Source organism: Oryzias melastigma, linkage group LG4 (genome assembly GCF_002922805.2).
Source record: "Oryzias melastigma strain HK-1 linkage group LG4, ASM292280v2, whole genome shotgun sequence".
NCBI lineage: Eukaryota > Metazoa > Chordata > Actinopteri > Beloniformes > Adrianichthyidae > Oryzias > Oryzias melastigma.
Genome location: NC_050515.1, coordinates 6,316,991 through 6,333,405, shown reverse-complemented (window position 1 = coordinate 6,333,405; position 16,415 = coordinate 6,316,991). Strand labels below are relative to the sequence as shown.

At 37.5% G+C, this 16,415-nt stretch overlaps 1 protein-coding gene across 4 annotated transcripts in view; it reads left to right on the top strand.

The window, feature by feature from the left end:
- osbpl9 (oxysterol binding protein-like 9) overlaps positions 1–16,415 on the top strand; it is a 43,574-nt gene that overhangs the window by 11,647 nt on the left and 15,512 nt on the right. For 2 of the 4 annotated variants that reach the window (XM_024278651.1, XM_024278654.2), the window contains 6 exons: positions 5,115–5,188; positions 9,741–9,836; positions 10,529–10,576; positions 11,914–11,943; positions 12,020–12,070; positions 14,191–14,229. In XM_024278651.1, coding sequence (XP_024134419.1) covers positions 5,115–5,188; positions 9,741–9,836; positions 10,529–10,576; positions 11,914–11,943; positions 12,020–12,070; positions 14,191–14,229 — 338 coding nt within the window. Of the gene's footprint in view, positions 1–5,114; positions 5,189–8,019; positions 8,308–9,740; positions 9,837–10,528; positions 10,577–11,913; positions 11,944–12,019; positions 12,071–14,190; positions 14,230–16,415 lie in introns of those variants that run through there. The other 2 variants (XM_024278655.2, XM_024278652.1) reach the window with 2 other exon arrangements.

Sequence of the window (16,415 nt, the reverse complement as noted above, 5' to 3'; positions counted from 1 at the left end):
AAATGACCTATTTTTAGTCTTTAGCATAAATTTTTTATAGTTTTAGCAATAATAGTTTTACCTATGTTTGTTTAAATGACTCCTCATTATTAACACAATTTTTTTTTAACAAAATTTTTGGTTTTGGCAAAAAAGTTGAAATAAAAAAGAAGTTGGATTTGAAAAACAAATTATATTCTAGAATTGTAAATCAAAAATATTAAAAACTATTTCTGTGAACATTTGAGTAAAACCAGCTTTGTTTCTATTGGACCAAATGTAAAATGCAAATAAGCTTGAGGCCTTCTATAACATCAGAACATTTTGATCGGCTTTGCAGTGATGTGATTATTGATAATGTACCTAGAATAATTGATAATGTACTTAGAAAACACGTTTGAGGTTAGTCATTCGATTGTGACGTTTCTCATTTGCTCTACTGGATAGATGACATCGCAGGAAGTTCGCCTGAAGGTTGGATTTCATCATTTCTCTGGGATGTTGCTCAAACCTGTGAATTTGTTCTCATCATTCACAAGTGTTGAAATTAGATAAAGAACCAAAATGGGGAAAAAAAGCAAAAATCTTGTGATCCATGTCTAACCAAAACTAAAGTGGAGGATTTTTGTTGCTCCCGTTTGTGTTTTATGTTTGTGTGCGTGTTCTCGGTCACAGGATTTTGACACTGATCTGATCGGGAACTAGAATGAGGTCATGCAACAGAACGGCATCAATAAAAGCAGCAAAGTCTTTTACAGTTAGAATGAACTTGGTCCTGTCTTTTTTGTTTTTTTGGACATTTTCTCTGCATCTGAGCTTCAGGAAATGATTTAATTTTTGACTGATCCTCTGGAGTTGTCTCACTTGTAACAAATCTCATCTTTTCATTTGTATTTCTCAGTCATTTGTTGCATGAGCCTGCTCTGGTTTTCCCACAGAGATAAAGTTGTGCTGAAATCCAGGTTTTCAGTGGATAATGAGGTTGAAACTTGATTTGGCAGCACATTTAGGTTTCTGTAGAGCACCAGGTTGATGGTATCGAGTGTCTGGTTTTGTTTTTGGAGCTTGTTCCTGGATTTCCATCAGCCTTTCTGGAGATGACGACCAGCGTAAGGAGAGGATCAGGTAGAGGCATGAACAAAGCCACTTAACCATGTCCGTTTAATGCGTGAACTGCTAAATAAACGGCAGCTTTCTCACAGAAAACACCATCTGCTCTGGATGTCAGCAGTCTAGAAGTGAAAGTCACTGACTTTTGTCTTAGAGTCTCGCTCTGATCATATTTTTGATCTGCTTTTAAGATGCTCCAGTGGTCTTTTAACTGTATTTATGCCGTTTTTAGCCAAAATTGAAAAATCTGTGTCGTTTTTTTAGGTTACTGTTTCTGCAGAGCGGCAGGAATTGATTAGAAATTCACCTCTGAGATGTAAAAACTTGGGTTGGTATCAATAATCATTTCCAGAAACGATTTGAATCGATTCAATTAGGATTTTTTTTATTCTTTTGATCCTCTCAATTCAGTTTAATTTTGAGTAATCGGTGTACACATTTAGACACATTTGTTTAGAAATACACTAATAATGCACTCCATGTTTTGAATAATTCTGATGCAGTTCACATACTGTAAAATGTGTTAATGAATTATTGAGATTGTAAATGTCATAAGGTTTTACCTGGATTCTCTAAAGGAAAAGTTCTAACAAAAATGTTCAGATCATTAACACTGTAAACATTGTTCTGCTTCTCCTGGAGGGCGTTTCAGGTTGGCCACTAGGTGGCGATCATGCTATTGCAGTACACCTTTTTTCAAGATGAATAAGCAAAGAATGAGCAAAAAACAGTGTTTTAGACCACAAATGGTTACTTAAAAAAATTTAAGAGTTTGGAAAATTCATACCTGTAAGTATATAAAGATGTTCATTTAGTGAGAAATGTCTCTTTACTTCAACCAAGCGTTAGCGTTAGCCGTCCTATGGGAAATTCCATTAAATGTTAGCATCAAGCTAGCAGACTTTAGCTTTAAGTTCTAAATCGATCTATGTTTTTATGAATCGATAGTTGATGTATTCAGCTTAAATCGATTTAAATCTATTAAATCAATTTTATCAACAGAGCCCTAGTAAAAACTGTTAGCACGGATTAATTCAACGGCCAAATTCATCTTAAGCATTCACACTAGCATTATCACAAATAATGCTATATATCTAGTTTTTAGTAAGTTTTAACGCTTATGCTGGTTAAGATGTGTGCTTTCCATCCAGTTTGCTCATGACCCGATTAGTCGACTAATCGGAAAAAATAATCGGTGGTTATTCGACTATGAAAATAATCGCTTGTGGCAGCCCTAGTATGCATCAGAATGAAGCGTCTGTCCTCATTTTTAAACAATGTGAATAAAGATATACTCATAAATGTAGTTTTGATCTTAATTTTCTTCAGATATGTCCTCTATCGTCAGAAAAATGACACAAAAACATGTTAAAAACACAATTTTCATTGGAGTGGGTCTTTAAAACCTGAATTCCTGTTGATATTCTGTCATTTTAGTAAGTTAAAAGGCTAACAATTCAATCCCATAATTGCATTTCTGACAGTTGTCCAAGTGTCAGCATGAAATACTTCTTGGAAAGTTGATGGAGCAACTTTTAATGTGGATTTCAGCTGAAGCCAGCAGTTTTCCAGAAAACTGGCTCCTATCTCTTATTGTAGTTGTGCTTTATTCAGCAAATCGTATAAGAGGAGGTATTTGATTCGAGTGTTTCTGCTGGTGAAGCCGTTTCTGATGCACTCTGTCTGTGCTCACAGTTCTTCTTTTATCTCATTTCTTTGCTTTCTTATGAATCGACAGGTTTTTTTGTTTTGTTTTCCGCCTTATTTTGTCTTCAGAAAGGACGGAGCATCGAGTCATGTGACAGATGTGTGTTCAGGATTTGCCCCACATGCATCCCATGATGCCTCATCCAGCTGCAGATCTGTGTTCATTCGTCTTGTTTTCAGCCACCCTCGACAGCTCTCTGAGTTGTATTTTCTAATTCACGCCAATGTGACCGATTGCATTTTTTGGGCATTTATTCGACTCCCCTGGGAGTCTAGCTCTTTTATCTGACAGACCTCTCACACTAATTGAGTTTGGCTTTCGTGCAGAAAGCTGTCGGGACTCTGTCGCTGTGACATTCCTGCAGATTGAAAAGCGCGTCTGTGCAGACCCGTTTTCACTGAAACACAACCGTGTTCGTACTCCCACCCTTTATTGTCTGAGTGACTTATTACTGGTAAATAAGTTACTCTGCATTTATTTGACTTTCAAAACGGTGGAATTGGTGTCCTGACCTGCTTTGGTCCCGCCCACCTGAATGCAGTTGTGTTTTTCTTGCTACGATGTTGTCACGGTTGTTGTTGCTGCTGCTCTACAGAGTCTGTTTGGCTGAAGGCAAAGAGAAGTTCCAGTTTGAGTGGATTGAACGGAGACCCGGCTGCCTTTTAATGTCTTTAAAAGCTTTTGTGCTCAACTTCCCGTTACCCCGAGCGAGCGGTGTGTAAAGCCGCTCTGCCACGCCGTCTTGTTTATATCTTACAGAGCAGCTTTCGTTCTGTAAAGGTTTGATCATAAAGGAGCCACGCCAATAAAACAAAATAGTTTTACCTGAAACCCTATTTAACGAAAGAGGAAATGAGATTCCTGTTTGTTAGGATCAAACACGGCGGATCCGCCTCCAGCTTGAATGTATGCTTTTCACCTGCCAGAGTCTGGAAGACTCGCTGTTTGTTCTCCGTCTTTGCTCTTTGGGTGCAGCTTCTGCACGAGCCCAAAGGGCACGCGGCGTCGAGTGGAGAAAATACGTCCAACCGGCTGTCTCCTGAGAGCACTTCAGTTCCCCCAGTGACACAGAAATCCTGACGGAAATCCCTAACAAAACAGGAGCCAGAATGTTCTTCTTTGGCGTCCGGTCATACTCTAATCCACGAATCCAGAATCTGTTTACACCCAAAACAACATTTTACTCCCTCAAACGACAGTGTTTGGTGTGTTTTTGTTGCACAAAAACATTCAGCAAAGCAAACGCTGCCCCCTTTTTGTGTTTATTTACGTATGTCTGTCATACGTGTGATGTAACCCTTTCATGAACCGTAAACATTCATGTCACGTCTTGAGCTTTTAGGAATTTCTTCATGCTTTATTGAAACATCTGTGATTTCCCCCGAAATTTGTCAGAATAGGAAAAGCTTCAAAAGTAATTCATTTTCAAAGTAAAACTTACACGAAAGGAATTTTCTAATGTCAAATAATTATTTTAATGATGAATATACAGATCTTAGCTAAAATTAAAAACCCTTTAGGTTGTTTTCAGCAGGCGTTCATTAGAAATTTGGCTCCCAGTTGTGGGCAGGACTGTTGGTGCAGCTAATTCATTTCTTTACACTGCTAGCTTATAGCACCACACAAGCTCAAGCTAACATTAGCGAATCCAAAAAATAGCGAGGAATATCAAAGGTATTCCGCCTCGAGAGTTTGGAGCCAGATTCCAGCTCAGATAAGGAAAATGAAGACGTTAATTGATCAATTTATTAGCAAGTGGGTGCTTCAGAATTGGAGCGGTCCACCCGTGCTGCAACACAAACCCGAGCCTTTTCAAACCGCCAGTTTTCATCTGATCCGACACAATTTGAATGAAGAAATACTCAAAAATGCAGTTTTAATCTTCAATTATTCTGTATATGTCCTCTATCATGAAAGAAATGCTACAAAAACATGTTAGAAACACAATTTTTTTGAAGCCCAATGAGGCAAATTCCTTTGTGATTTTGGGCTATATAAATAAAATTGAATTGAATTGAATTTTCTTTAAATAAATACTGATATAATACTTTTGGGCAACAATAATCAGCTTCAAGAGATTAAAACCATGTTCTTGTTTCTATTTTTAGCTTTTTTTTTTAGAAATCCTTTTAAATTTAGCTCACATGGATTATAAAGGTAAAAAAACAAAGATTCCATGTAAAAATGTATTTCTAGACAAAAACTGTCCATGTCCGTCTCACCAGCACTCATGTCATTTGTCTGGATGTGTGGAACGGTTGATGAACGTCTGTAAAACCGTCTCACCGCCCGTTTCTGTGTGTGCTTGAACCTCCAGCCCGAGATGCAGACGAGCGGGAGAAGTGGATCCACGCCTTAGAGGGAACCATCCTCCGCCACACCCTCCAGCAGGTACGGCGTCGTTTTCTCTCCCGGGGCGGCTGCTGGTTTAGCATCCGTGTATGGAAACCATTAGAGTGGAGTTTAAACATTTGATTCATTATGAGGCCTGTGGAGCGTAGCTGGTGATTGGATTCACAAATCAAGATAAATGATTCACAGATCAAACTATAATTCTTACTTTTATGTTTAAATAGCTGCATATTTTAACAAGTATATCTTTATTTAGAACGGAATCAACAAACATAAATAAAAACACAAAGATTTTGAAAGAAAAAGACATATATCGCTGTTGCTTTGGAATATTTAACAACTAATCCTGAAAATATTCTTAAGCTTTTCCATCCTCAAAGTCTCACAGTCCCACTTGAAAAATGACAAAAAGATAAATAAAAACCCAGCAACACCTCAAGCAAACACTCAGTCCTTACACTCAAACTGACAACAGTCTTCCCAGCAGACGTGTTTTAGAAACTGACTTTTTTCGTTTTTTGTGGAAATACCCCCAAAAAACTCCCACATTTTACAGAAGTGTTTCAGTACAACTTCTCCACCATGGTGGCAGACAGTCACATGACGTCACATAAATGATCACAACACTTTTGTAAATTCTTCAATGCTTCAGAACTCGCTGAATCCCTTGTTGCTGGAGCCAATCCAGCCTCTGTTGGGTGAAGGCGAACAGGTCACCAGGCTGTTGCAGGACCACACGCTCAGCTAACAGCAATTTAGAGATAACAATTAATAACGTTTTTGGACTTTGGGAGGAAGCTGGACGAGAAATGTCCCATCTGGGATTTGAACCAGGACCTTCTCATTGTGGCTGTACTAACCACTGCTCCCTTGTACAGCACTTATTACATTCATTTTCATTATTTTTTTGTCAAATTGTTGTTTATTTTTAAAACAAAGTCAGATTTTTAGAATTTATTTCAATAAAACAAACTCTAGTCAAAGTTTTTTCATTACTTTGAAGATTTATTTACTTATGACAGTAGAGCATTTAGTTAGTTTAGTTTGTTTACTTAAGTCAGGTTGATAAAATTGATCTGAATCAATCAATCGATCGATCTAGAAAAAAGGAAAAGAGATCTATTTAACGCATTAAGCTAAAGTCAGCTAGCTTGACGCTAACATATAATGGGATTTCCCATATGACGGCTAATGCTAACGCTCGGTCGACCTAAACATACATTGTTGACTAAATAAACTTCTTTAAATACTCACAGGGGTGAATTTTCCAAACTCTTTTAAGGAAATATTTTTAAAATATAAATTTGTGGTCTAAACTAAAGCACGATTTTTTGCTAACTCTTTCTTCTTCTGGAATAAGGTGCAACGCTGTTGCGTGATCGCCACCTAGTGGCCAAACTGAAACGTCCTCCAGGAGAAGCAGAACAATTGTTGGAGATTTTCTGTTTGAGAATCCAAGTAACACTGTATGGCAGGGGTATTCAAATCCAGGCCTCGAGGGCCGGTGTCCTACATGTTTTCCAACCAACCTTCCATTGAAGCTCCTTATTGGCTGCTAATTTCCAGGATCAGGTATGTTTAGCCAATAAGGAGCTTCAATGGAAGGTTGGTTGGAAAACATGTAGGACACCGGCCCTCGAGGCCTGGATTTGAAAACCCCTGCTGTATGGTATTAACATTGTTATCATAATTTCACTTTTACAGTATGTGAACTGTATCAGATTAATAAGAATATCTTTAAAACATAAATAGATCATTAATATATTTAATAAAAAATGTGTAAACCGTGTAAGCTCAAAATTAATTTGTGGATCAAAAAAACTGGAAAAAATCTGAATCGAATTGATCCAGGCTCTTATAAATCAAATTGATCACTTGAATCGTTATATTATCTGAAGTGTTTTTTTCACTCTGCCCGACTATCAAGAACCAACATTTGCATATTCTCATATTCAAAATGTTAGGAACAGATTGCAAAAATCAGAAATTTTGAATATTTATTGCAACTCTATTTACTACCTTTAAAATGCAAAATCATCAAGTCTGTATTTTCTGTTTGTTTTTTATGTAAAAAAGCATTTTGATAGTTTATAATGTAAGAATTCATCCCTTTTAATAAAAACAAATTAAAGTTCCACTTTTAGACACTTTATAGCCTTAATTTGAGTACAGTTCTCTTTAAACTAGTAAATAAATAGATTGTTTTGAAGAATAATTGGAAAAATAACCAAATCAAAATTGAATTAAATCAGCTTTAATTAACATAAAATGTTAAAATTGTGTGTTTTATCATTTACATGTTGATGCCAGACCGAATATTTACAATTCACTTCCTGAGAGTAAAAAAACTAGTATTTTGTTTATTTTACGAGTCAAATCTCTGCTAAATGTTGAGGTTTTTGCAGCCCACCATTAAACCTGGCTGATAAAAAGTTATAATGTGGTCATTTATTTTGGGGATGAATATATTTTACAAAATAGATTTAACTATTGCAGTATGTGGAGCTTTTCATTTTCTTTCTTGTGCCTCATACTCTCCTGTTTCTGTTCTTTTTTTTGTCGATTCACTTTATTTTTCTGATTTTGTCCTCATAACCACCCTTGCTGTTGCCCTTCCTCCTACCTTGCTTTTTTCTGCTCCTCCCTCCCTCGCTGTGGAATCTTCCTCATGTGCTACGTGTGGCTCATTGCGCACACATGCATGGATTTCTATGAGCTGCTGTCGTAGCGTCATGTGACCCGCACCAGCCAACCCCCAGGCCTGGCTGTTCGCTCAACCAAGCATCTGCTTCTGCTGCCTCGGCCAATCAGGCGGCCCGATGCGTGTTTTCTCTTCTGCCTGTGCGAGAGGAAGTGTGCCCTTCCTGGCAGGGGAGGGTCCTGGATTAACTCGCCTCAGAACAACTGCTGACTACCGCTGGAGGATATGTTGCTGAGAATCTGAAGGCTGCTGTTGCTTTTTCCTTTTTTCCTCCGGAGCGTCGCAGGATGATTTCTATGTGGTGTAAAGAACATCATTAGAGCCGCTGGTTTGCTGCTGGGCGGAGAGGAAGTAACGGAAGCAAAAAGAGGGGAGGAAAGAGCTCGTGTCATGCGAAATGACCGGGGAGATGCGGGGGGTTTGAAGCAGCATGTTCTATGGATCCAGGCACTTCTCTGTAAGTAAAACACAAAGACTCTGCAGCGGCAGGGAAAAGCAGAAGTTTGAGAGCTGCAGGGAGCTGGCTGTGGCAGGGGCATTTAAAATAGGTCACGCTGTGTGGAAAAACAAATGAAAAGGGGAGGGAGGCGGCGGCGGCGGGAGGGCTGCTGCGGTGCCACTAATGATGGGGTGGATGTGAGCGTCTGCGCTGGGTGAGCCGCTGAAAACGATGTCCGTTATTTGACAGGCGGTGTGACGTGGCTGTTTCTAAACCAACACCTGCAGCTGACTTTCCGTTTCCAAACTTATCTCCTGCGTCTACAAAAAAGAGAAAAAAAAGCTTCACTTCCCGTCGCTGTGCGTGTTGACTAAACAGGAGACGCTGTTGATCGTGTGACAATGGAGGTTTAGGCTTATTTTCATCTTTATTTAGAGTGAAAATAATAGTTATCTTTATTTTTATATCAATACATTTGTGATAAAATGATTGTTTTGAGTCATTTATTCACTTGTGTTCACAAAAATGTACAAACATATTTACTTGTGGTTTCCCTATTTAGTGATTTAGTCAATGATTCAGCCAGATTTCTGCTCTTCTGTGACCTCTGGTTTTCTATTTTTGTGAAATGCTAAACCAACAGAGCACACCTTTGCCCTTTTTTTAACTGCAAGTCCCACAGCCGCTCAGTCGAAGCAGACTTTGCTCTGTTTAAGGTTAACGCGTTTAAACTTTAGCGAGATCTCCGGGGCTGTCGGAGCTTTTTACTGTTGGGTTCATGGCTTTCCTTCACGTCCCGGTGGGACGGGCTTCAGGAGGAGCGAAGGACCGCAGAGGAGGGTGGAGCGGATCAAAGGCGGCAGCATCCTTCATGGTTGAGGAGCTCGGTTCTGTTTGAATGCTCGGTCTTTAGTTGTTGAGAAGTTGTGTTTTGGTGGCTGAGTAAGTGCTGTTAGGCTGTAAACTGCTCCGTTAGTCATCTGCTGACGTCGAGGGCTTAGGTGGTGTCATCTGCTCTGTAGACGGGCGGAGGCATCAAATGTTGGCTGGCTCATCATTTAGAGAACTTCATGATTTCCTCCTGGTTTATGTTGTTCTGGGGGATTTTGGACCCGGTAGTAATCACCTGTATAAGTGAGAGAAATGGGTTTTTGGCTGGTTCTGCTCATGTCAGCCTCTGGTCTGCAGCCTTTTCATGGCAGCCTTAAACAAAAGCCGCCTGCTGTATCTCATCAGTACAGAACGTTGCTGGAAGATTCTCCAGAACTGTTGATGTTTCCGACACCATTCTGCGCCCTGGTTGACAAAGCAGTCAGGAGGGGATGGAGCCGAGGCCTTTATTTTATGAATGAGCGACTGCCCGGCTTTGGCTGAGGACTGACTTTGAATATGCAAACAGCAGCAGGGCTTTAAGGTTTGAATGCACTGATGCTGAGCTTTGTCGTCTGCAGGAGGCCGACGCAGGATTCGTACCGAGTGTTCAAGACTTCGACAAGAAGTTAGCTGAAGCTGACGCCTACCTTCAGATCCTGATTGACCAGTTAAAGGTAGGCTTTGGGTTTTAAATATTATTCACTTTTTTCTATAATAAACAACATTTTATCCTTTTTGAACCCCTCAAAGGTCAAAGCTTTTAGCAGCATTTTTGTTGATTCAAGTCTTGTGTTAACCTTTTTGGTTTAAACACTTTTACAGACCCACTCCAGTGTGTTTTTAACGTGATTTTTCTGATGATGGAGGGCATGTATAAAGAAAATTGAGCTTAAAATGTGTGAATCAGAAGCAGACCAAAAAAATGCAGTTTAAAAAAGATCAGAAATCTGACGTAGAAACTGCAATCGGCGTCGCTCCATTCTTGTAGACGAATAGATCCATGAACGTCTTTGTTTTCCTCGTCTGAGCTGACATCTGCATCAAAACTGTACAGCTGGAATTTTCCAATATTTATTCTCATTTTTGTTGCACTGCTAATCTTAGCCTGGGGTTGTGAGGGACTGTAAGCTAGCAGGAGAAAGGGATCACGGGCAATGAGTGAAGGCTTACTACCACCCAAAACTCTGAGGGACATTTTTAATGAACTACTGCCGCTCTGCAGAAACACTGTCCTAGATGAAAAGATGATCAGAGTGGGACTTTAAGAAAGAAATGTCACGATCGTATTCTGATCCTTTAACTTCTCCTTAATCAAAAATAATTTTAACTCTCTCTTTTTTGTTTTTCATCTGTTGTCTTCAAACAGCTGTTTGATGAGAAGATCAAGGACTGCAAAGACGATGAATCGCTCGCCGTGAGTAGCAGCAGGCCTGGTTTCTGGACGGTCTGGTTTCTTCTGTTTGCTGGAAAACTCTCTGATAGTTTAATAGTTTTCTATCAGACTATAACTTAGTTTGTATCAGTAGAAGAAACTTTTACACACAGTTTGAACTCAAAGACTATCAAGATTTATATATATATATTCGATTAATCAAAACCAAGTGTTCTATATTTCCTTTGAAGTTAATCCTTTTTCCCTATAGCTGCATTATTTATCATTTTTTATAATTATTTTACAATTTTAAATGTATTAATAAAATCTAAATCTCAAAATGATTTACTCAAAACCCCAATTTGTTTACTGTACCACAATAAACAAACAGAAAACACATTTATTCTTCATCATTTCATGTCTTATCCTGTTTAAATAATATTTATTGTAACTTACATCATTGGTTATGTTCTTCAACTGATTAAAAACTGGAATAAACTAAATAAATTTGAAGATTTGAAAATAAATATCAAATTTTTATTTCACTTTAAATGAAAAATCACTCATATTAAGCAAAAAGGACATAAAAATAAAAACTATATTGGTCCTTATTTTATGCATCCCATAATAATCACACTAATCAGAGGTTAATTTATAGTGATCCGGTGAGCCTCTTTATCCTGTGAAACTAATTACAGCCATTTTTTAGGTCTCTGTAAGTGGAAAAGTCAATTTACTAACTCATAAATTACTACTTTTCCTAAAACACAAAAAAGGATTTTAAAAGAAATAATTTACTTTAGTGGATCAAATCATCTCTATGCTCATAAATTCTGACTCAAGTCGGTATTTTTATTTTTAAAGGTAGCATTTTGGTCTCATAAGTGTGTGAATTCCTTCCGTACTCCCTAACTTCTAAAATAAAAAATGATACAGTGTGGGACTATCTAGTAGCCTGGATTCTAAGAGCAATTCAGACACCATAATCACATTTTTTTTTTTTTTGAAAACGAACATTTTACAAAAACTATTTATGAATCCACTGTGTTCTACTAATTGGAAATGTGGATGGTGTATAAAAAACAACATTAAAATACTTTTTATTCACCAAAATTGTTCAAACACAATGCATTTTCATAGAGGCTTCTGGGAAATTTCCTCAGCGCTCTTCTTTGTAGTGAAAAAATGAAGGAATTTGGAGGTAGCTGTAGTTTTTTGTGTACTGACAGCTGCACAGATTTCTACACTTCCTCTTCAAGTGTCTCCATCTTTTTCTCGCTTTAATTTCCAAACAAAACTATTTTCATCTACTTCTGTTTCATTATCTTTCCTTCTTTTTCATGTTGAAATTTCTCATTGATTTTTTTTTTTCTTTGCAGAAAATAGAAACTTTGAAAGAGACGACTTGTGTAAGTATAAACGAAGCAAATCCTTTTTTGCTGTGATGGGAAGCTTTCCCCTTAAGGATCCTGTTGTTTTTTCCAGAGTATGGTAGAGTCCATTAAGCACTGCATTGTACTGCTGCAAATAGCCAAGGTAAGCGCAGCGCTGTCGCATGTTTGATTCCTCTCCGTGTCTCGTCTGGTTATAATCACTGTTCCTGTGAATCCACCTGGGTGTGTTTGGGTTACCTGCAGCCTCTGGGGGAAGGGGAGGGGGGCGTCCCTGCTTACGGTTGCTATCTGGGTCAGGAGAGGGAAGGTGTTGTTTCATCACATGCTCACTTCAGCTCTAGAAGGAAGTGGAGAAATCAGTTTCTGCTTGGCTGGGACTTGCAATCAACACTTTAGGAAATGTTTTGTATAATTCTGGCCTCACTGAAGAGTCCAATCATTTTCCATGTGATGAAATAATCACTGAATATATTCATTAAATATTATAAAAATGTTGGATGAATTTGTATGAAGTGATTTTTATGCCACTATATCGCAAAAGTCACAGTTTTGAGATCAAAATTTCCTAAATTGCAAACAAAATGTAAAGTTTTGAGAATAAAACGTCATAATTTGCTAATAAAAATAGTAAATATTTGCTTTCAAAAACTTTTTTTTATTTGATTTCAGAAAATATTTTTGCGTTTGTACCAAAATGTTTCAGATTCTCTCATCTTGCTTTCTCCCCATCTTTCATTTTGCGTTTAGTTTAGTGCGATAAATGTTCCACACCAAAGAGCCAATCACAGACAAGAGGGTTCATGCTGATTGGTCTAGACTCTATCCAATCCAAGTGTCTCTGTCTGGCATTGACGGACTTGGAGGCAGACTCTGACTTTGGTCTTTGTATCGGTTCTGTTCGACCAGAATTCTGCGGTCTTCAACCATTCTGGCCCGTTTGTCTTTGAGCAGAACTTGGAAGGTTTAAGTACCGCCAAAATGCAGCACGGTTCTGTATTTGTTAGTGTCAGTGTAGCGACCAGCGTGTTTAAAACGTCTGGAGCAGAAAAAACGTCTCAGCCAGACGTTAAATTATTGTGATTTGTATCTGAACTATATTTTTTTCATGAATAAATCGTTAAAAAATACAAAGAGAAAAAAGTATATTTTTCATGAATAATTTAGATATTTTTTATTTTGGACAAAAGGAAATATGAGTTCTTAAAAATACGACACCCTGTGAAAATTAATATTAAAAGTTAAAAATGCCATTTCTTTCGTATATATACTACTACTATATATATACTACTATATATACTATATATACTACTTTGGTGAGCCATCATTCTTTTACTTACTATGTTTAATTTAAGCCAAAACCCTGTTTTGCACCAGAAGATAATAGAGTTGCAAGAGATAGAATGTGAACCTCAATTTCTGTATGAAATGGACACATAATGTATTGTTCTTTTTTGTAATCTCAATCTAAATAACAACAAAGGAGAAAAACTTTGCTCACTAAAAATGTTTTTATTGAACTCAAACGTGTTTTAGTTTATGCTTAAAACCAGTTATATTTTCTCCTGCAACTGTATGTGCTTTAATTTAAATTTTATTTACATAATTACAATCAGATCTTAAAGAAAATCCATCTTTTTTTTTAACCATTTTTTTGTTCCAGAGACTCAAAGATCACACTGACCTGTTTAGTTTAATGTAAGCAGATAAACTTTACACTTTACAGAGCCATAAAATCACAAATCAGACTAAATAAAACTTAATCAATGATCAAAGAAAGCATGAATTCATTTTAAAAAATTAAAAAATGTTTTTTTTCTTCAGCCAATGAGCCAAAATCAAAGGTAAAAGAGCCTTTTTGGTGTTTGAGGCTCAGCAGCATGTTGGATAAATATGGCGATTTGATTGGACAGAATCTCGACCAATCAGTGGGTGTTTGGTGGCACATTTATCAGACTAAAAAGAAACTTATAAACGTAAATTTAAAGATAGGGAGGAAGCGAGATAAGACACAACGTGTCTGAAAACAAAAACAAAAAAATATTTTATATTTTCATTTGCAAATTACAAAGTTTTATTCTTAAAACTTTACATTTTGTTTGCAATTTAGGAAATTTTGATCTAAAAAAAGGTGTCTTTTATTTGTGACATGGTGGCACAAAGATCACTCCATAATTTTGAGCTGTGAGCACAAACGCCGCATCGTTTTTGAGGTGACTACGTGCGACACACAACAGTCTAACACTGTATTCTTAAAATTTTAAGGACCGAAGTAACGAACAGCAACACGCAAACGGACTTATAGTAAGTTTTTAAGAACACTTTCTGTCCATGAGAAGAAAACTTAACCAAACTGCTCACTTTCTCTTTTGGCTTCATCTTGTAGAAACGCTGATCAATCAAATCTGTAGTGCATGCCTCCTAATTTTTCAACCAATTTTTACCTCAAGCTTTCCCCCCCTCTGCTGTCCTCTTGATCTGGTCATCATTTCCTGCACCTAATCAACATTTTACAGTCTTTTTGACACGGGTTTGTCCTTTCTTTTTTCAAACGGCTCAGAGTTTGAACTGTTTCTGGTTTAGCGGAGCCACACGCTCTGACCATGAAAGCATGTCGCTCTAATCAGACTAAACTAGTCCACCATTGATCTGTTCTGCTGGCGCTGCCTGTTTATTGAGCTGCAACAGCCATCCAGAGATGCAGGCTCTGCAGGTAGACGTCATCCTTTAAAAGAAACACAGACACAACAGCAAGAGTCGAGCAGACACTTTACTTCCAGGACAGTTGACAGTTTTCCAAAGCATTCACTATCAGCTTTCAGATTTCTCGCCCTTTTCAAATTTTAATCTCATAAAAAAGACTATTTTTCTCCTTGGTGCAAATTTGAAATATTCCAAAAATGATTCCTTTACTGTATATTTTTTGTCCCACTCCAGCTATATATTATCTGTTGTAAAATCCTTCCCAGTGGATTTTTTAATGATGATTAATCGACTTTTAGCCAAAACTAAAAATCCTTTGTCGTTTTTTTAAAACGGCACAGCAGGAAATCATTAGAAATTCACCTCTGGGTTGTGGGTGGGATTGTTAGCTCCACTAATTTCCCATCAGCTGTTTATTTACACCAGAGGTCTGCAACCTTCAACATTTAAAGAACCAATTGGATCGATTTCTCACCAACCACAACTCAGCAGAAACCACAAAAAGTCTTTTAAGACCCTCCTTTTTATTTATTTGTTATTACTTTGACAAATATCAAGTAAATTAATATGTTGTTGTGCATAAATAAAACATACATTTACAGGAAAAAAATATATATTTTTTTGATGTGAAATAGGTTACATCTTTTGACGTGACTTCCTTTCAAAATAAAAGACATAAGTTCATCTGACTGCAGCAAATGTAGTTGGTAGTTTAATCTCAGTCAGTAGTAATTAAAAACAACTATATACAGTTTATTTTATAGTTTTTGGTGGAAATTCATAAACTTAGCTAATAATTCAGAGCTAATTGGTGAACCTTACTGTGTTTTTCAAACTATATGGCACAATAAAAACCCTTGAAACAATTCTGGTTGTGCTCGCTGACCTGGAGTTCGGCGGTACGAGACGCTCTTGTCTAAATGTTTTTAGTACGACTATGAAGGTGTAACGCTTGATAGATTGTTGGAGGCTTATGGGTACTGTAGTCAGGAGCCTGATGGAGTGATGCGTACGTTTCTTCAAATGTTTGTAAATATATAAAATTACTTTTTAAAATGAACATTTGAATTTTCTTAAACTAGAGAGCGACGATAGAGGTTGGAGCCGCAGGTTGCAGACCGCTGGTTTACACTCTCTACCGGTAGCCTATTGCACCTCAAAAGCCCAAGCTAACATTAGCTCAGCAAAAAAGAAGAAAACTCCAGGCCTCAAGGGCCAACCTCCTGGTTTTCCAGAAACCCTGTCTCACCTGCTGCTGATTACCTGGATCAGGTGTGTTTTGGAGCTTCAATGACTGGTTGGTTGGTAGGATACTAGCCCTCGAACCCTGGATTCTGACTTCCCTGCGTTAGTGCATCCATTTTTCTGCATCAGTTTTGTAGCGGAGAGCATCATGGTAGTTCCTGCGTCACAAATCTGAGCTTTTTCAAACTGTCTGTTTTCATCTGTTCCTGATCCATCACAGTTTAAATAAAGAAATACTCAAATAAAGCTGTTTTAATCTTAATTTATTTTCTATATGTCCTCAATCATCAGAAAAATTCTACAAAAACATGTTAAAATGTTTTATTAAAGTGGGTTTTTGGAAGAATTTCAACTTTTAAGACCCACTTCGAGGAAAATTGTGGTTTTGGTGTTTTAACATGTTCTTGTGGGACATGAATAATAAAATATGCTATGGTCACAAATACAACTGCCACTGTGGGATTGGAAGGCATCGGCAAAATCTTGAAGAATTCATGCCGCCGTCCAATGTTTTTGAAAATCGTCCATGTGGTCATGAATGT